The sequence below is a fragment of the Peromyscus californicus genome, unplaced genomic scaffold (genome assembly GCF_007827085.1).
Source record: "Peromyscus californicus insignis strain IS unplaced genomic scaffold, ASM782708v3 Scaffold_7__1_contigs__length_154581171, whole genome shotgun sequence".
NCBI lineage: Eukaryota > Metazoa > Chordata > Mammalia > Rodentia > Cricetidae > Peromyscus > Peromyscus californicus.
Window position 1 is genome coordinate 54223696 of NW_026294595.1, and position 21794 is coordinate 54245489.

The 21794-nt window shown below is 39.1% G+C and overlaps 1 protein-coding gene across 2 annotated transcripts in view; it reads right to left on the reverse strand.

Moving 5' to 3' along the window:
- Positions 1 to 21794, reverse strand: part of Ttn (titin) — a 273083-nt gene that overhangs the window by 118504 nt on the left and 132785 nt on the right. For both annotated transcript variants that reach the window (XM_052723591.1, XM_052723590.1), the window contains 18 exons: positions 21066 to 21146; positions 20265 to 20342; positions 13428 to 13451; positions 12445 to 12510; positions 11867 to 11950; positions 11700 to 11783; positions 8473 to 8556; positions 8282 to 8365; positions 8115 to 8198; positions 7903 to 7989; positions 7682 to 7765; positions 7472 to 7555; positions 7261 to 7338; positions 6799 to 6882; positions 6267 to 6362; positions 5915 to 5992; positions 2478 to 2591; positions 1113 to 1181 (listed from right to left, as the gene is read on the reverse strand). In XM_052723591.1, coding sequence (XP_052579551.1) covers positions 1113 to 1181; positions 2478 to 2591; positions 5915 to 5992; positions 6267 to 6362; positions 6799 to 6882; positions 7261 to 7338; positions 7472 to 7555; positions 7682 to 7765; positions 7903 to 7989; positions 8115 to 8198; positions 8282 to 8365; positions 8473 to 8556; positions 11700 to 11783; positions 11867 to 11950; positions 12445 to 12510; positions 13428 to 13451; positions 20265 to 20342; positions 21066 to 21146 — 1443 coding nt within the window. The remainder of the gene's footprint in view (positions 1 to 1112; positions 1182 to 2477; positions 2592 to 5914; positions 5993 to 6266; positions 6363 to 6798; positions 6883 to 7260; positions 7339 to 7471; positions 7556 to 7681; positions 7766 to 7902; positions 7990 to 8114; positions 8199 to 8281; positions 8366 to 8472; positions 8557 to 11699; positions 11784 to 11866; positions 11951 to 12444; positions 12511 to 13427; positions 13452 to 20264; positions 20343 to 21065; positions 21147 to 21794) is intronic.

Consider the following 21794-nt stretch of genomic DNA (forward strand, 5'->3'; position numbering starts at 1 on the left):
TATGATAAATTATACTGATCTCAATTACTATTTGTGAATTATCAGTATTTTTAATGCAAAACTTATTTTCATTGATTGAACCTATATAGTAATGTAAGTTGAAATTGCAAAAACATACATTTCTTTATTTATGCAATACACATAATGAAAGCATATTAATGCATTTGTTTTTCTATATTTTTAGTTTATTTTTAAAATATTGATGAGTGAGACTCACTCCTTATTGTGGCTATTGTTTTTAAAGAAATCATATGTTATTACATACAAATTTATTCTTTAATAATTTATAACTATAATAATTTAATTGACCAAAATTATTTAGAAGCTCCATTTTATGAATCAGGAAATATATGCTCATATGGGTAATTATTCTAAAATTCCAGCATCACCAAAAACAGATTTGATTTCTGGGCCAGGATGTGTTGGTTACCAGAACTCTGATACCCATAAACTTATTAGAGACATTGTTTATTTTTAATTGATATTTTCTAGATTTGTATGATTTTCTTATTTTTATTTATGGGTTAAATAAATAGGGCAAATACTATTCAAAGGGAAATTACTTTGGAAAATAATCTTTGGTAATAATGGTACTTCCCTGAAACTCTGTGGACCTGGGAGAATGTCTCAGTGAGAAGAAAGAGCAGGGTAAGTCAGGGGCAATGGAAATCCCTAGGGATTGTCCAACAGTATGCCAGGGGGATATGATGATATGACTCGTGGCACTTTTCACACAGATTAAAATGCTGATGTCCAGGCAAACCCCCAAAATTTTGACCTAAGATGTCTCCTGATATCAATTTCATCTAACTAATAGAGTTTGGTATTATTTAGCTTAAAAAATGCAAGTAGACATATGGAAATGTAAGACACAGATAAACAATATGCATCCAACATGATGTATGAAATTGATGGGAGACATTGGAAGCACCCAACACTCATGAGCCAGGACCATGAAAGCCACAAAAGTACAAGAAATGAATGAAACTATCCTACTTCTCTGATCATTAAGAAAAAGAGGGAGGTTGGAAGAACACTCTGGCAACACAGAGAGAGCATGGAGTCAGACGGAGAGGTGGCCTTGCGTGTGGCTCGGCTAGTCTGGGAGATACCTTTTAGAGGTGCAGGCTCCACTTTTTCCACAACCTCGGGTTTTTCAGGAACTTTCTTCTTTGAAACAGCTTTAAAGAATTTTGAAGAATATATTTTTATTATTTGTGTACTTAATCTAAAGCAAATGATTTTTTTTTAACTGCAAGAATCAAAGCCAAGCTTCTCTTAGAACCAGAAAGCATTAGTAACAGCCAAGAATAGCCACCAAAGAGCGTTCAGAAAGAAGCCTGGAAGCCAGAACAAAGTGCAGTTTTGCTCCATGGCTGTGTTGTACAGAACAACCAGTCGAGAAAGAAGAGGATTTCTGTTCCTCGGGGATATTTTGCACCAAAGGAACTGTACTCAAATATGTGTCCCCACAAACCATTAGTCAACAGATGGGTCACAATCAGAGGAGCCTGCCTCTCTACCTGTCACCTAAAACCCAAGAAGGTGTGAGCAGGGCAAGAGTCACCAAAAGTAACTCTCAAAGATTCTGGCTCTGTGCACATATAAATACATATAAGAAAATTGCTTGTATAAAATTATACCTGAACATTTCAGATTAGGAAACATAACATTGCATAAAAAGATAGCCTTTTAAAAAATATGAAAATAAAAAGAATAAAACCATAGCACGTGTGTTTATCATGTAAAACATACATGATCAGAAAATGTACTTATGAGATTCAAGATATTAAATAATACTGCATCACTTCAAAGAAAAATAAAACAAAGAATGAAAGATGTTTGATAAAGAGGTGCTAGATACCAAATGTATTAAGAACAACAATTCCCAGCTACAATGAGAACCATGGAGACCACAATTGGGTTTCTACTGGGCTAAAAAAAAAAAAAAAGTTGGAAAGCAGCAGTGTTGAGTTGATCGTATACTTTTTTCATGGTATATGGACACCAGCTGCTGAATACCACAAATATGCTACTTATATTTAAAAGAACATGCTGTTATTTAAGAACAAAGTTTTGACTTCTACCCAAATTTAATCACTGCAATGTTAAAATATCTTTCAAAGACTTTTAGACATTCCAATGCTTACGACCAAGATAGGCACAGCAATCAGCTTTTCAAATAAAAAGACCTTCCTTGCCATTCCACATGGAAAGTTAGTTGGGTAGCTGCTGCATTCAGATGTCAAGGATGCTGCTCACTGAATTGTCTCACATTTGGGGCAGCAGGCATGGCATTACAGCATAACCCAGGATCACCCCTGGGGTAGTAGAAACATGCTATGCAATTCCCACAGCATGGCCATATCTGAACATATACACTCCCAGCAGCAATGCATTTCTTGAAAGCAACATTTCCATTGGCTGAACAGAAGTTTGAAGCAGGTTAACAAGTCACTGGAAGCAGCAATTTGTACCTTTAAGTTGGAATATTTTCTCCTTCACATCTTCCTTAGGTGGAGAAGGAGCAGGTGCTGGGGGTCTTGGCTTGAGTTTTGGTTTCTCGATAACCTTCTTTTCAGGCTCAGGTTCTTGAAAGAGTATTGCAGAAGTGTTAGTGCATGAAAATATGAATTAGAATGTGTGTATTCAGAAAATGTGGTAGAAATTTATGTAGGAAGAAAATCATGTATTTTAACATGTGCTATCAGTGTCCTAACTTAAAACATAAAATATCAACACTATACACACAGGTGATAACATATGTAATAACAACATTAAACAATGAAACAGGCATCCAGATGAGCCACCTTTACATTACACAGAGCACAAATACAGGACAACATAAGAATAGATGCACACTTAAAAGATTTTTTTTCACAGAGATGGAAAGACCTACTATACAGACAGAATGACACAGACCATATACAGGTCAAGATGAATAGTACGACGATGAAGATTTAAGTCCAGCTAACTAGATACCTTGCACTGGGGTTTCTTCTGGCTTTGGTTCAGGTTCAGGCTCTTCAGGTTGGATAAACTTTTCAATTTCACGTTCTTTAAAGAATGTCAACAAAGGGTGTAAGATTGTAACATGAAGGTGTTCATGCAGACACACAAAGATTTCACATAGATGCAAAGAGTCACAAAACATAAACATACCACCCACGCAAAGTGGTTGCTGGTAAAGAGGGAGATTCTCATTTCTTATTTCTGTTTGTGGTGTTGGACATTGAGCCCTCTCCTCTCCTCTCCACCTCTCCTCTCCTCTCCACCTCTCCTCTCCTCTCCCTTTTTTCTTTCTTTCTCTTAGTATTTTTTTTAAAACCTGGTCTTACTATGTAAACCAGATTGACCTCAAACTTACAGAGATTCACCTATCTCTGCCTTGTGAAATCTGGCATTAAAGGCCAGCATTGGTGCCACCATGCATGGCCAAGTGTAAGGTTTTACTTATGGTAGAGAATCATTCTTACCACTGAGCTACATCCCAGCCTCCAGTTGTTAATTTTCTTACACTTGAACTGTCTATTACTATGTTGATGGTAGACGAGCTGACATGAAACTCACTACTGGCAATCCCTTGCAGATCCAATATAATTAACTGATGTAATTGGCATGAGCATGAGTAAACAATACTTTTCAGAATGGTTAACTATCTCTGAGACTAAGCAAATGGAAGATTCTAATTCAAAAGAAGCATAATTGCTTGAAGAAAAAAGTAGTCAAAAGTGTGCAGGGATGTCCCTGTATATAATTTAAGCAGGAATGTCACCCTACAAATACCTTTGCCTCATTAAGTTTCTAGGGGATGAGGGACAGACATTTATGTATGTGTATACCTTCAACAGGGGGCGTCTCTTTTCTACCAATGGTAATGGTTGCTTTCTCTTCATAGATTGTCTCCTCAGGGGGTTCTTCAACTTAAAAACAGTATAGCATATTAGGCTGTATTCGGAACAGAACACTGCAACTGCTAAGTTACATCTTACAACACATGACTAGCTATCTCAAGACACACGAGACAGACAACAGGTAAATCTGCAAGATCCACCAATAACTACGGCAAAGTGATAAAGCTGCTGTCATCTTCTCAAGATTTAAAGAGCAGTGTGTACCTGGGGCAGGTGGTGCCTCTGGCTCTTCGGGCACAGGAACAGACACTTTCTTTTCTGGGGTAATTTTCTTGGGTGCTTCAGGCACTTTAAAGACATTAATTGTGTTTATCATTAAGAACTTAGAAGATGAGCAAGAGTCTTCCAAAGGTTGGCAAAGAACACAGTGTAGAGAACGGGAACCTCCATCTTAGAAGACGTAATGGGGAAAATGGTTTCTGAGTCGTTGCAGCCTTTGGGGCATTCTAGTTATATGAGAGTGTATTCTCAGCCTTCCTCGTTTATTTGCATCTTCATATAATGACACATGAGAAAATAATTGCTCTATTGTGTTTGGGGAACCAATCCTGCAAATGCAAGTCTTTTTTTAATGCAAATGACCTCAAAATCGACATCTCTAACCTTGACCTTAAGTTCCTAATGCAAATTGCTAACTTCTATGCCTGAAAAATAAATAATATGTTCACCATTTCTTTCTAGTAACAGGCCAGAATCCAATGAATTATTCTCTTGGCCACTTAACCTCAACTCCTATAAGGATCCTGTTCCTTTGGCGCTATAGGCAGTTATCTTTCTATAGCCCAATCATTTATATTCTTCAAAACCTGAGAAGCCTCCTGCTGCAGATGCCTACAGAGTGAAGGCAAATCTTATTCCTGCAAAATACCCCTCTCTACATATGTTATCTTCCAAAATGTTCTACAAATCCTCACCCAAACTACAGTTTATCTGAGAGTCCTTGAACTTTTAGACCCTTTTGCCTCAATATACCCCATTTCCTAATTTCCATATGTAAAAAAATCTATCAGAATTAAAACCATTTCTTCCTTATAGTGCTCTATGATGTCTTTACCTGGCTCTTCGTTGGTCTCTGTGTCCGTTACTCACTGTACTCTGTTTGGAAATGTTCTGACCTATGGAGTTGTTGGATCTTTCTATTCTCCCATCATATTTAAGTTGCTTGAAGATGGGAGCATATTTTATATGTTCTAAAACCGTATCTTCTTGATAGTAATATTCAACCAAATATGGCGAATGGAGTTGTTTAATGCCTTTTCCACCCTCCCCCCATAACCATGGACTGTATCAACACAGGGATCAGTTTCTCTGTCTTGTTTTTCTCTTTCTGCCACCACCATCTTCCCCTTTCTCTAAGAAATGTGGTTTTGCATAGCTCAGGCTTTTTGATTTAAGAATTATGATCAGATGCTATGTGGTTGGCAAGGCATGCTTCCTCCAGGCAGCTACCTTTTTCTGGCAGGGCTTCTGGCTTTTTGGTGACAGACACAGGTTCTTTCTTGACTGGAACAAGTTTCTTCGGCACCTCAGGGACTTTGAAGATATTAGTTTTGTTTTAGAAAGATAATTTGAGAACATTTCAAGAATAACAATATCTATAATTAATGGAGTGGTATTAGAATTAATGGAAACAAATAAGGGCAATTTTGTCCCAGGTTGTCATAAGTAGGAGGACACTTATTGGATTCCACTTTTAGAATAAGCTTTAAAAAATGATGTCAGTGATGATGTGAGTACCTTCAGCTGCTGGTGGTTCTGGCTTCTTAGCAACAGGAACCTTCTTTACTGGCACAACTTTCTTTGGCACCTCAGGTACTTTAAAGATATTAGTAGCATTTAATATAGAAGTATAAGATATTCACGTTAACTCTACAAGTCTGTACAACATCGTAACATATAGACGACAGTTAATAGATGCAGTGCAGCATAACACACAACAAAGAAACTGTGATTTTTAGATGGCATAGAAATTATGTAAACATTTGTTTTAACATAAGTACCTTTAGGAGGTGGAGGTTCTGCTTTTTTGATGACAGGAAATTTCTTCTCTGGGACAACCTTCTTAGGCTCTTCAGGCACTTGAAGAACAGGAATTTCTTTTAGGAACAGGTATTTGCAAGCACAAATCAAGTGATAAACATTCAAAAACATACATTTTTGGTAAGTGTCTTATAAAATTCTCTAAGTTTTATGAGTGAAAATAATGTTTTTTTCTTGTCTTTGTTTTTGTTTGGCCAGCAGTGGCAAATTTCACACAAGAAGGTAGAAGACAGATATTGCCTAATGGTATATAAGACATGTAAGAGTCACATGACCACACTTTCTGACTATGCAGCAGACCCTGACTGATACCTGCTGCAGGTGGAGGTGGCGCTTCATATTCCTCCTCTTCCACAACAGGGACTGGCTCCTCCTCCTCAGCAGCAATTTCTTCAGGTTCTTCATACACTTTAAAGGTATTAGTCAATTGTATTTCAGTATGTGGAACACAATTCCAAAGTGCCCAAACACCCAAACCACAGTAATCTTGATTTCTCCCCTTGCTTTGATTTTTATTAATATGAAATCTATCCCTGACATCGGTGTGTACCGATCTGAATGCTTGGAAAAGCTCTTGTTTTTTAAGTTCATTCACACTCATTAATGTTCCCATCTCATTTCTTATGCACATTAGAGAGCTTTGCAGAAGACGATCACAGTGACTGTGACCTATAACCTGGGTAGCCATTGCTGACTGGCAATTTGAGGTCAGTGTTAACTTAGATAATGAAAAGCAAGAACAGTAAATGACCGAAGGACAGAAAGTGAGGGAATCAAGAAAAGGAGACAAATAATGCCTTATAAATAGTTATAAACGGCAACTCACTAATGGCCCAGTATGTACCTTCTGGAGGTGGAGACTCCACTTTCTCGGGAACAGGAACGGCTGGTTTCTCTTCAACGACAGGTTTCTTTGGCACCTCTGGCACTTTAAAGATATTAGTTAGTTTTACTTTTGAGTAGTCGAGAAGTACATGGCATGTCATTTCAACTTCACATTTTTCTCAGCGAACCCAGAGACAGATAGACCCAAGAACAAAATTGGCAAGATCAGTCAGTCCCTGTCCTTTGGATCTTCATCTAGTGTGGAGCGAAAAGAGGGATATTAAGAATTGCAAAATGATGACTGTAAAACTTTCTAATTTTGTTTAAAGTGGTGATGTTTTAAAAAGTTCTGTAAACTCTAAATTCCCAGAAACACTTTTACGGGTGTGAATACCAGAAAACTGACAAAGACTTTGACACTGAGTGACAGAGGGGACCAAGACAGAGTACTTTGCTGAAGGGTCTGATTACTGACATGTACCTTTGGTTGGTGGGGCTTCTGGTTTTTGGGGAACAGCCACTTTCTTTTCTGGGACAACTTCTTTTGGAACTGCTGGCACTTTAAAGATATTAGTATTTTAACATCATGAACAATCAGCACGGGCCACTCATCACATTCACATAGAACAAAACACTCTTTAAGAACTGGAGACCATTCCCGCCTCCATCCAATAATCCACCTCCACATGTACCTTTAGCAGGTGGGGCTTCTGGCTTTTTGGGTACCACAGGAGGCATTTTCTTTTCAGGGACAGCTTCCTTGGTCACCTCAGGCACTTTAAAAGATATTAGTAGGTTTTAACGTGTAGTGTCAATGTTGTGGAATCATTAAGAACAGTAGTGGGATGGGACATTTCAGAGTCAGACATCAGTCTGCAGGAAGTTAACAGCAGCGAAAATACCTTTCGCTGGTGGTGGTTCAGGTTTCTTGGCAATAGCAGGGGCCACTTTCTTCTCGGGGACAGGCTTCTTGGGTGGCACTGTCACTAAAGATAGGAGAGTTTATACTTTAGAAGCAGCAAAGACAAATCGAAGAAAGATAGCCCAAGCAGCCCGCACTGTGAGAACCGGAGGACCAGAGGGTCAAGGCAGAGAAAGGCAAGGCAGCTGATTGGCCAAGTACCTTTTGGAGGTGGGGCTGGCACTGGCTCTTCCACAGCCTCCTCTGGGGGTTCTTCTGGGGCAATCTCCTCCACAGGTTCCTCATACACTTTAAAGACAGTGGCCCCTTTTAGTGATAGACTTGACTGGGATGTATGACACAGTCAACAAAAACGATTTTCACATCAGAGACATTTAATCTTTTTAAAGATAGTAGTTTGGTTTCATTATTACCTTCAGGGGGAGGACTTTCCGGTTTAGGGGGAATGGCTTCAGGTATCTTCTTTTGGGGAACAGCTGCCTTTGGCACCTCAGGCACTTCAAAGATATTAGTATTTTCATGATTAGACAGAGGAAACACAAATGGACACTCCCAAGCTCAGTGACATGGGGGTGACTACCTTCTGCAGGTGGGACTTCAGGCTTTTTAGGAGGGGTGACTGGCACTTTCTTCTCAGGAACAACTTCCTTGGGTGCCTCTGGCACTTGAGAGAGAATGAAATTGTCCTTAGGACCAGTGATGGCCACTAGGATGGATTTTTCAAGAGAGGAAGACTTGGATGCTATGATGCTTAAGGTCAAGAGCAAATACCTTTCACAGGTGGGACTTCAGGCTTTTTAGGAGGGGCAATTGTCACTTTCTTCTCGGGAACAACTTCCTTGGGTGCCTCTGGCACTTAAAAGAGATTAGTGAATACATTTAAGACATATGATGGCACCATGACAAAAATCTTTCCAAGAGTAGAAGAGCTTTGTCTTAGGAACCCTGAGGTCGATGACAAGTACCTTTGGCAGGCGGGGCTTCTGGCTTTTTCGGGGGCACCACAGACACTTTCTTTTCAGGAACAACTTCTTTGGGAGCCTCAGGTACTTCAAAGAGATTAGTGAAAGTTCACTTAGACTTAGGAAAGCAGGAGGCCAAATATTCTCAAGAGTGCAAGAGTTAGGTCTCATGAACCCTAAGGTTAGTGAGAAATACCTTTTGTAGGTGGGGCTTCTGGCCTTTTAGGGGGCACCAGGGATACTTTCTCTTCAGGGAGGACCTCTTCGGGTGCCTCTGGCACTTAAAAGAGATTAGTGCAACTACATTAGGATTTCTGACAAGTAGGATGAAGAAAAAGGAGTTTGAGTTGTAAAACCTCAGGCCAGTGACAAGTACCTGTGACAGGTGGAGCTGCTGGCTTTTTAGGAGGCACCAGGGACACTTTCTTTTCAGGGATGACCTCTTTGGGCACCTCGGACACTTCAAAGAGATTAGTGAGATTATACTTAGGTCTTATGGAGACCAAAGACCACACTTATTTTTCAAGAACAATATAATTATAGCTTCTGAAACCTTGGGTCACTGACAAGTACTTTTAACATAACAGGTGGGACTTCTGGCTTCCTAGGAGGTGTCATTGTTTACTTTTGGGGGACAATTTCTGGCTTTTAAAAGAGATTAGTAGTTTTTCTTTTATGTAGAGCAATGAGGTAAATGGACTAGAAATGTTTTCAAGAACAGAAGGCATTCATTCTGAAGAGTAAGACAAGGACTTAAAAATACCTGTGATAGGTGGGGCTTCAAATTTTTCGGGTGGGGCTGTGGGAGCTTTCTTTTCTGGGACAACTGCTTGATGAACTACAGGCACTTGAAAGACAGTAGGAATTATGGATTGAGGTTAGGAATGGGCAATGAACTAAAGCTTTCCAAGAGTGAGGCCATTATTTCTTCTTCTGAAGGTCTGGGTAACATGTACCTGGGACAGGTGTGGCTTCTGGTTTTTTAGGAGGTGCTGCTGGTCTTGTCTTTTCAGGGACAATTTCTTGGACTTCAGGCACTTAAAAGATATTAGTAGTTTTACACTTAGGTTAATAAAGAACAATGTGCTACATTTGTTTTCAAGAATGGAAGAGAGATTTCTTCTGAAGAAGGTCTGGGTGACAAGTACCTGGGACAGGTGTGACTTCTGGCTTTTTAGGAGGTGCTGCTGGTCTTTTCTTTTCAGGAACAATTTCTTGGACTTCGGGCACTTAAAAGATATTAGTAATTTTACCACTTAGGTTAATAAAGAACAATGGGCTATATTTGTTTCCAAGCACAGAAGAAACATCTCTTCTAAGAAGGTCTGGTGACATGTACCTGGGACAGGTGTGACTTCTGGCTTCTTAGGAGGTGCCATTGGTCTTTTCTTTTCAGGAACAATTTCTTGAACTTCTGGCACTTAAAAGATATTAGTAGTTTTACCACTTAGGTTACTAACTTGGGTTAGTGAAGACAATGTTCTACATTTGTTTTCAAGAATGGGAGAGAGATCTCTTCTAAGAAGGTCTGGTGGCATGTACCTGGGACAGGTGTGACTTCTGGCTTCTTAGGAGGTGCTGCTGGTCTTGTCTTTTCAGGGATAATTTCTTGGACTTCAGGCACTTAAAAGATATTAGTAGTTTTACACTTAGGTTAATAAAGAACAATGTGCTATATTTGTTTTCAAGAATGGAAGAGAGATTTTTTTCTGAAGAAGCTCTGGGTGACATATACCTGGGATAGGTGTAACTTCTGGTTTTTTAGGAGGTGCTGCTGGTCTTTTCTTTTCAGGAACAATTTCTTGGACTTCAGGCACTTAAAAGATATTAGTAATTTTACCACTTAGATTAGTGAAGACAATTGTCTACATTTGTTTTGAAGTGCAGAAGAAGAGAAGAGATCTCTTCTATGAAGGTCTGAGTGGTAAGTACCTGGGACAGGTGTGACTTCTGGTTTTTTAGGAGGTGCTGCTGGTCTTGTCTTTTCAGGGACAATTTCTTGAACTTCTGGCACTTAAAAGATTTTAGTAGTTTTATATTTAGTTAATGAACAATAACGCATTACATTTACTTTCAAGAATGGGAGAGAGGTCTTCTAAGAAGGTCTGGGTGACATGTACCTGAGATAGGTGTGGCTTCTGTCTTTTTAGGAGATGTCCCTGGTCTTTTCTTTTCAGGGACGATTTGTTGAACTTCAGGCACTTAAAAGATATTAGTAGTTTTACCATGTAGGTTAGTGAAGACAACAATCTACATTTGTTTTCAAGAATGGGAGAGAGACCTCTCTGATGCTAGTTCAGGTGGCATGTACCTGGGACAGGTGTGGCATCTGCCCTTTTGGGCAATGCCTTGGGAATTTTTTTTTTCTGGGATAACTTCTTGAGGGGCATCAGGCACTTAAAAGACATTAGTAGTTTCAGAAATTATGAACTGTGAAGGTACATTTTATAAGAATATTGAGGGTTACAAGGTATTTTTTTTCTTGGGGTGGGGCAGTAAAATACCTTTTGCAAGTGGGACCTGAGGTTTATTGGGTACAGACAACTTCTTTTCAGGTACAACTGCTTCAGAAATGTTGAAGATATTAGTAGCTTTTAGTTAGAACTATAAAGGGCACACCAGTGGTATGTTTATTCAGGTTGATACAGTTAACGAAACTGGTGGCCAGACCCTTGAACACACTTTCCCCAGCCCAACACAGGTGTTCAACAACATGTAAAGATACATACCTTTGGCAGGTGGAACTTCTGGTTTCTTCAAAGGAGCCACTGGAACTTTCTTTTCAGGGGTGACTTCCTTTGGCACTTCAGGCACTTCAAAGATAATTTGTAATTTGTGTTTAGAAAAGGCTAAATCAATTGATGTCTATAGTATATAATCATGTAAGACATATTAGTTACTGACATTTTTTATTTATATTACCTTAATGCACTAACACATTTATATAGTATTTTATATATGCACTTTATATACAAACGTGTAATACTTTGGTTAGAATCGATATTTATCACCCTCTTAGTGTAGTTCTGACTATACCTTCAGGGGGAGGACTTTCCGGTTTAGGGGGAATGGCTTCAGGTATCTTCTTTTGGGGAACAGCTGCCTTTGGCACCTCAGGCACTTCAAAGATATTAGTATTTTCATGATTAGACAGAGGAAACACAAATGGACACTCCCAAGCTCAGTGACATGGGGGTGACTACCTTCTGCAGGTGGGACTTCAGGCTTTTTAGGAGGGGTGACTGGTACTTTCTTCTCAGGAACAACTTCCTTGGGTGCCTCTGGCACTTGAGAGAGAATGAAATTGTCCTTAGGACCAGTGATGGCCACTAGGATGGATTTTTCAAGAGAGGAAGACTTGGATGCTATGATGCTTAAGGTCAAGAGCAAATACCTTTCACAGGTGGGACTTCAGGCTTTTTAGGAGGGGCAATTGTCACTTTCTTCTCGGGAACAACTTCCTTGGGTGCCTCTGGCACTTAAAAGAGATTAGTGAATACATTTAAGACATATGATGGCACCATGACAAAAATCTTTCCAAGAGTAGAAGAGCTTTGTCTTAGGAACCCTGAGGTCGGTGACAAGTACCTTTGGCAGGTGGGGCTTCTGGCTTTTTCAGGGGCACCACAGACACTTTCTTTTCAGGAACAACTTCTTTGGGAGCCTCAGGTACTTCAAAGAGATTAGTGAAAGTTCACTTAGACTTAGGAGAGCAGGAGACTGAATATTCTCAAGAGTGCAAGAGTTAGGTCTCATGAACCCTAAGGTTAGTGAGAAATACCTTTTGTAGGTGGGGCTTCTGGCTTTTTCAGGGGCACCACAGACACTTTCTTTTCAGGAACAACTTCTTTGGGAGCCTCAGGTACTTCAAAGAGATTAGTGAAAGTTCGCTTAGACTTAGGAAAGCAGGAGGCCGAATAGTCTCAAGAGTGCAAGAGTTAGGTCTCATGAACCCTAAGGTTAGTGAGAAATACCTTTTATAGGTGGGGCTTCTGGCCTTTTAGGGGGCACCAGGGATACTTTCTCTTCAGGGAGGACCTCTTCGGGTGCCTTTGGCACTTAAAAGAGATTAGTGCAACTACATTAGGATTTCTGACAAGTAGGATGAAGAACAAAAGGAGTTTGAGTTGTAAAACCTCAGGCCAGTGACAAGTACCTGTGACAGGTGGAGCTGCTGGCTTTTCAGGAGGCACCAGGGGCACTTTCTTTTCAGGGATGACCTCTTTGGGCACCTCGGGCACTTCAAAGAGATTAGTGAGATTATGTCTAAGAGTTATGAAGACCAACAGAATGGAATATTTTCAAGAGCAGAAGACAGATCTTAGGAAGCCTCAGGTCAGTGATGAATACCTGTGACAGGCGGGGCTTCGGGCTCTTTGGGTGGTTCCACGAGGACTTTCCTTTCAGAGACAACCTCTTTAGGAGCCCCAGGCACTTCAAAGAGATTAGTATGTTTTACAGGTGGAAAGTACGAAGACCAGTAGACACACAGAACATTATTTAAGCCAGATGAACTTTCTTTTTTCCTCCTGAACCTCATCAGGGTTAACAAGTACTTGTAATGGGTGGTAGCTTTGGCTTTGCATTGGTGACTTTCTTTTGGGGGGGCAATTCCTTAGGAAATTTGGGTTCTTTGAAGACATTAGTCAATTTACACCAAGTCAAGGCAGTCCACACGTACAGGGGCCACCTTTACACAACACACAAGACTCAAGCCTGTCTTCCCCCTTGCCCTCCCACGGAAAGAGTCAGTCAAGCTTGTACCTTTGACAGGTACAACTTCAGGCACTTGGGGAGGGCGCACTTTCTTTTTGGCCACAACGTCTCCAGGCGCTTCAGGCACTTTAAAGATATTAATACTTTAACATGTAGGAGCCAAAAGAGTCACTACAAACAGAAAACACACACAGACAGCAGAAGACATTTCCCGCCCTTTTACACTTCCAGCAACATATACCTTCATCTGAAGGAAGCGCAGGCTTTTTGCGAGAAATACGAAGTGTTTTCTTTTCAAGGGTGGTTTCTTCGTAAGTGTCCAGCACTTCAAGAGATTAGTGTTTGTACATTTAGCGTTATGAAAGTCACCACGAAGTAGAAAGTATGTTTAAACTAGGATAGCTAGCTCCTGAGCCTGTGGGCTCGGCAGCTTGTACCTGTAACGGAGGGGGCTTCTCTGGTTTTTGAGGGGGCTTTCTCTGCAGCATCCACTTCAGGAGGGGCTTCAGGTTCTTAAAAGATATTAGTAGTTCACGTTTCAGAGTTAAAATGATTAATGCGAACACTAGCCACAGTGAAGTAGCTTGTCACTTTCTAGAAACTACTTCTCTTTCTTCCCTACCCCCCGCCCCCTCATCCACCAATAAACTGGTACGCAGGGACCTGTGTGATTCTTAAGAAGAAAGGCTTGTGTTTCTCCCAGACAGTCATTGTATGTAATAGCCAGTCTTCTGCTGCCTGCATTCAACCACAGAGGGAAAAACTATCTGCACTGAATGTGTACATACATAGGTGTCTTTGTCAGCAACTCCCAAACAACACAGTGCTCACACTATTTATATACTATTTACGTTCTATTAGGCCATAAATGATCTGAAGATGCTTGGGAGGGAGTGCTGACATTACTTTCGTTATATGCATCTTATCTTAGGTAAGGAACTTGAGCACACACAGGTTTTGGCCTCTGCATGGGGTAGGGTTATCCTGGAATTCCCCATGGAAACTGAGACAGGAGTTTATTTTTCAGGCAAATGCTTGCAATAGAATTTTTGTTTTGGCAAAATGGTCAAAAATACTTTCTAGATGGAACACACTGGAACTTCAAGTGACTTAAAGATATTAGTATATTTATAGGACTTAGGAAGAGTATTAGAAAAACTAGTTTTAAGAGCTGAGGGAAGGCAATTTCTTCTTTCACGTATGTTCAGTGGTGACATGTACCTTGGATAAGTGGCGTTTCTGGCTCTACAGGAATATCTTCAAAGGTGTTCATTTCAGGAGGCATTTCTTTCATAGCTTCTGATGCTTTGAAGATATTAGTATTAGAGTCAGAGGTTAAAAGGGCTGGTGGTGACATTAATCCCATAAAGTGAGCTGAAGTGATTTCTGTTGCTACTAGGGGTCCTTTGAGGATCTGAGGAGGTGTGGACTTCTGAGGAGAGGAACTAAGTCTTGTCCCTTTTGTTTATTACTTCTCAGCTTCCTACCACCTACCCAAAAGGGACTTTGAGGGGACAAGCAAAAGATTCTAGACAGAGAAAAAAAGTCAAATTATTTGGATACTCTTAAAATTATAGAATATCATGTATAACATGAAGGGTTTGTGATCCTGAAAGCTTTTTTAAACTTCTTGAATTTTGATTTGTCTAAAAATACTTAAAGTGAAAAAAAAATATAATGCTTGAAAAATCCAGGCTATGGGAGGAGCAAGAAAGTATTAAGGACAGAATACCAGTATGAACTGGAATTACTTAGTCTTGGCTCTAAGATGATATTACAGGTAAATCAACTTCACATCAAGTCATGGTTGTCTATAAAGCCATTTTTATGACATTCAAGTCTTACTTGAAGTCAGTTTTATGTTCATATGCTTGTTCTGGACATGAGTTTAGTATGAAAGCATTTCTGACAACTGATAGCATGCATGATGATATATACTGGACTTTGAATTCCATGGAATGTTGATTACTATCATGTGGTACACAACCAATCAAGAACCTCTGTCACCTGATGTCACTGATCCCTGCTTCAGAGGGGCATGTGTGAAGCCAGCTCAATCTAGCTGTCGAGTTATGCATGCCATAAAGCTTTGCTGTTGATGGTTTTTAGCTAGTCTGGCTTTTATTATTATTTTTTAAGTAATAGCCATTTTCCATTAAAGAACATATCTGAGTCACATTTGAACATCAAACATTTCATGCTTTCTCTTCAGTTCTTATAGATAAACTGTAAATTCTTTCATGTGTGTGAGTTTAAGGTTTCCTTCTAAATGCTTCACTGTACATACTCAGTTGGTTAAGCATATTCCTTGGGGATCCATTTCTTTGGCAACCACTGGGGTTTTGAAGAGATTAGTATGTTCACACATGTTATTCACAACTATAATTGAGATAAGAAACTTGATTTTCTCCTGGCTTGTACCTGTTGGACGTAGAGTTTTTCTTCTTTGGGTTGCAGGAATTTGTTTTTCTGGAAGCATATCTTTGATGATCTCAAGGTCTTTAAAGATATTAGTTTTCAAGAAAATATAATTAAGAAAAGGCAAAAACAATGACGTGATGCACAAAGATAGCTAGGTATAAAACAGACTTTAAGACAGAATTTTTATTCTAACAGTCTATCTTTGTACACTGTACAGATGGGTCTTCACTTGTTTGGGGCAAGTCATAGATAGTTCCTTGTCTTGGGCATTTTTGAAAGATGCTTTAGAGATATTAGTATTTTAGAGGTTGGGACAATACACATAAAACACTGAACATTTGACAAGCACAAGATGGAAAGTTTTCTTGTTTAGAGTCTCATGACAAGAGTTTGTACCTTCAGCTGGGGGAGGTTCAGGAATTTCAAGAACAGCCTCACGTGACTTCAGCTCTGGAAACACTTCTCGGGTTGTATCAGGCTCTTTAAAGATATTAGTAGGTTTACAATTAGAAATTGTAAAACACGAAACAAGAGTGAATTATATACCATGCAGTTTTGGGATCTTAAAGCGAAAGATAATCATCTATGTTTTGAAGCAGTTGAAATATACCTTTGAGTGCCAGGGTTTCCTTCTTTTTACGGATGGTCACATATGTTTTCTCTTCTGTAACAACTGTTTGAGGTGGAGCAGGCACTTAAAAGATATGAGTACACTTACATTATGAATGGTGAAGAATAAGATTACGTTTCTAAAGAGAGCCCCCAAATAAATTCCATTCAGATCGAGTTGGTGGTGCTAGATACCTTTTGCCACTTTGAGTCTTGCCTTCTGAGGATGAGTCACAAGTTCTTCTTCTATGACCGTTTCTTCAGATGCTTCATAAACTTTAAAGATATTAGTGTGTATGTAACTACAAGTGTTCCAAGACAGATGGAGGACAGTATTAAGAAATACATGACACATTGTATACACATTCATCACCCAAATTCACAGTGGTACATAGACACAAATTAGTAAAAAGCATCAACTGAGTAGGAATGAGCCTCCTTCCCAGTTTTAGGATGAAGGATGCTCAGAATTTCTTCATGATTATGGTAACAAAATTGAGGAATTTACTAGACAGGGACTATATTTTTTCCATTTTACCTTAAGAAAGCTATTAGTAATATCATATTGGTGTCATTTTTAATTCATATGCACATTAAGAATAGGGGTGATGTTGAGTACGGAAAATCTACTTTCTATATTCAACCTACTGGAATCATGTGGTCCTTTGCATTTCTAGGTACATACTTGCTGAGAGCTGCCAGTAGCAATGGCTTTACCAGACCCACTTGATGGGGAGCCCTACCTGGCAAGGCCATAGAGTTACTGACTGTTAATGACCAGTTGCTCCTGTCTGTGACTTTCTCATTGCCACCACTTACCTCCCTAAAAAGAACAGCTGTGGGGTTCTTTCTACAGCCCATTGGTAGTGTTTTTACATCTGTGGGCACACATACTGCTGTGGATGGTCAGAAAGATGATTTCTGCTTAGGTTGTATAATTCTGATAATACTAGAATATTTTTCATAATTGACACAGGAAAATAACAGTATTCTCAGTCACAAAGACAGCTAATTTTATATTTCAGAACAAATTCAAAACTGACTAGCTGCCCTTGCAGAAAATACAGAAAGACTAGTTCCATGTGTTTATTGCTGAATCAAGGTCAGAACTGAACTGAAGCAAATTTGGTAAGCATAACCCTCTGCAGTAATTCTCTTTCTGCATGTACCCCTACCAATCAAGGTTCAGCTCACTAAATTTCAATGTCATTCTCTGTCTGGTAAAGAGCTATGTGCATGGCCAAACGTTACTCACTGGCCAGTCAGTGGGACCTTCCTAGCCTGAGAAAAACTGTGTGACCTATCACACAGTTATGTGTTATGAGAATAGATCTGGTCCTGAAAAATGTAACATATAATTGTCCAGAGTTTGGCTGTTGAGAGTAGTGAGTGTGTGAATGTGTGTAGGTATGTGTGCTAAGTGAGGAATGTAGCTGAATGGGCAGATAGAAATGTAACATATAATTGTTCAAAGTTGGGCAGAGAAGAAGTATGAGAGTAAGGTGAGAGAGTGAGTGAGTGAATGAATGAATGAGTAAAGAGTGAATGAATGATGCAGTAGAGTGTGAAGGAATGCAACAGAGTAGAGAAATATATAACTCTATATAAAGAGATATGAGGTGGGCTGTGTAGAGCTATGTATGGAGATGCTGTGATAGGAGGAGTGAGTGTGTGTTAGAATGTGTGTAAAGAGCCGTGCAGTGAGGGAGGGAGTGTGTGTGAGTGTGTGTTAGAGTGTGTGTGGAGTTGCAGAGGGAGCTGAGGAGAGAACATAAGTAGCTAGGCAGGAGAGCGAGCAAGAGAGATTTTCAGAGAGGATTTTTTTTTCAAGTTGAAGTAAAAGAGAAAGTTACCATCAGAAAGTGTGTGTGTTTCCTTATTTACCTGACACATAGATAGAAACTTATTTCTAAAGACCCTCAGACAAAAAAGTTTCCTAAAGCCCTCGCTACTCTGAGGTCTTCTATTCACAACCCTGGAGCAGTCTCAGAAGCTGGCTTCCCACGGATGGTGTTACATACTTATTTATATTTTAAAATCAAATTTAATTTATGGCTTCATGGGGCTGGAGAGATGGCTCAGAGGTTAAGAGCACTGACTGCTCTTCCAGAGGTCCTGAGTTCAATTCCCAGCAACCACATGGTGGCTCACAACCATCTGTAACAAGATCTGGTGCCCTCTTCTGGCCTGCAGTCATACATGCTGTTTACATAATAAATAAATAAATCTTTAAAAAAATTTATGGCTTCACAATGTACTATAAATATGAAAACAATGTAGAGATAAGAAGCCAAAAAGAAAAGAGATGAGGCTACAATACTTGAAGGGAAATGTGAGTGATGAAATGTATGGGGGAAAAGCTTATGAAAAGAATAAATGATTTTTCCAGCCTTTAGAAAGGAGCACTGTCTGGTAACAATAACCAGTTTTAAGGATAGAACAGGGAGGAGGAAATGATCATATATATTAATCCCAAACTACTGTAAGATGAGTTTTAATCAGGAGTTTTCAAGATTGAAAAAAAAATATGGAAGATTGTGTTGACTGTTAGCATGTATACATTCAGAATACTGAATCTGCTCAAAACACTTCACTATTTCGGTTCTCTTATGATTTAAATTATTTAGGAAAGAAAAAAAGCCCTGCTAATTCTCTTAGGGCTTTAGTGGTCTTTTAAATTTGTGATCATTTGACCAGCACTGTCCAAATCCTATTTATTACCATGAAGAGTAAAACAATAACATTGGGCTATTTTGATTTTGCAAAACCCAATTATAATATTATCATAGAATTAAAGTAAGTTGTCTCATGGTGTGAGAAATATAAATTGCTTTAAGGTGAAGAGATGTTTGTACCCAGGACAGGTTAGGAAATTTAATAGGACACATGACTTTTCTAAAGTTGCATAATGTTATAAGCACAGGACAGCTTAGTTTTTAAATTGATGAAGAAAAGTAACTTCTCTCAGGCTAATGGACATTCAGCTGACTTAATTTTAGTCAACATTTTTAGCATGCATGGCTTTGATAAGATATTAGTATATTTGCATTTTAATGCTGTGTAGACAGACACAGTGGATTCAGAACACAGCTTGTATGCACTCACTGTATATCTCTGTGTCTTCAGGAAGAACAACAGGTAATTTTTCTTCTTGAATAATTTTCTTAGGCACCTCAGGAACTTTAAAGATATTAGTATACTAATTACTATTAACAACATATGTAGGATATTAAGAATATAAAAATTTAAACCACAAAGATTTGATGGAACACTTGTTCACTCTACACAATAGAAACACAACCACAGAGTCATTTCACATTGGGGTTAGCATCAGTGTGTACCTTTAGGCGGTGGAACTTCAGGCTTTTTAGGAACAGCTTCACGGACTTTTTCTTCTGGAGTGATTTTCTTAGGTACTTCAGGTGCTTTAAAGATATTTATTTGTCTTATTTTCAAGATCATCAAAATTAAGTATAAAATATCAAGAGTAAAGGGGAGGAATGTATTAAGTGGAATGTCCAAAATGTTAAGTCAATGTGCTCTGTGTCTCTCAACTGCCTTGTTGACAATTCATATTATAGACACCTCATTCTTGGGTGTCAGTAGTGTTTTCTGTTGTTAACTTATTTCTCATACCATGAGGCAGAGAGTCCAGTGTCAACTCCATAGGGAAGAAGAGCTGAGCGACCAATGTTGTTTAATTATTGACTAATAAGAGGGCCAAAATAAGAAGGACCTTTAGACTGTTAATGTTTTTCCCATCTTGGGGTCCTGGGGGAAGAGTGGTCTTGCTCTCCTTTGTGGAAAGTGATTCATGGGGATTTGCTGCTGCTGGGAATCAGCAGAGGCAGGTACCTTTGGGTGGTGGGGCCTTGGGTTCTTCAGGAACACGGACTTTTTCTTCAACCACCACTTTCTTGGTCACCTCAGGTACTTTAAAGACAGCAGGGATAATATCCTTTACTTTTACATACTCGAAAATATCTTAGCAGGCAGAATATAAGAGATATATAATGAAAGCAGAACAGAGTCACATCATAACATAGAGACACACACAAGACAGCACTTACAGAGTTGACTTTTGACAACAAGGATGAACACAAAAGGCCACGAGACTCCCCAAGTTAGCTCAACCAAAACTTGACATGAACAAATGACAACAACACCTGCAACTGCTGCTCTCTTTGCTCCTGTTGGCAGGATAATTGCAACTTACTCTTCAGTGATGACTTTCTTATATACTCCCTGACTTTAAAGACAGAACCTCAAATTATGTATTAGTAAAGAGGCTGGTGAAAATGAATAAAGGAAGGGCACTGCCACATATTTATAATGTACTTATAACTAACAGCTTAATACAATTAATAATGAATAGGGAAATGGAGGTCGGTCAACAAGAATATCGGTGAACATATAAACAATCAGCATCGAAGGATGCCCAGTAGGTGCTTGGGTTTGGCTGTTTTAGGACAACAACAGTGACGTCTATGTTTGTAGACCTGTCTTTGGGATTTTGGTCACTTTAAAGATACTAATTATTCTGACATTCATCTAATACTAAACACAGAAGAAAAACACCAAGCAGAACACAAACTTGTAAAGCAACCAAGGAGCAACTGAACACAGTTGTGTGAGTATCGCTGTGCCATGAAATACCTTTAGCTGGTGGCTCTTTTCGAGGAACAACTTTAAAGGGTGGTTTTTTTGGAGGGATGACTTTTTCAGATACCTCAGGTCCTTCAAAGACATTAGTGCTTTTGTTTAGAATAGACCCATAAAATACTATGAAGCACTACTTACATTAAAGTTGCACAATGAAGGCTTATAAAAGAGTTTATGTTTTTTTGAATTTATACTATGCCTATTTCAAAAAAGCTGTGATTTTGTTGTTTATACAATACATTGCTATATAAAACAAACATATTACACACACATTCATTTAGGCATGGTCTGGAGTAGTCCTGAAGACTATATAAGGACACTATGTCTTGTCCTTAGAATTTACTAGGATTTGGGTACCATGACCAATGCTTCATTTACTTCATTATTTCTTTAATGAAGATAACCATAAAATGGCAAAAGCTTTCAATAAGTAATTATTAGTTAGCACATAGGTAACTCAAATGTGAACAAGGCAATGGTTGCTTTGATGAGAATACAAATTCCTCAGTGAACTGTCAAGTATGTCACTGAATGGAATGCACCTATTATGTTGGTACCTGTGATAATCATGTAATGTTTGCTAGGCTATAAAAAGAATCCACACATTCATATAGTGGTGCATGGAGCATGGAACTATGTCAGTATCACACATACTTCTCATGTCTGTGAAAATTAACTACTCCATGTGGTTAATCTCTACACCTTATCAATTTCTGAATTAAA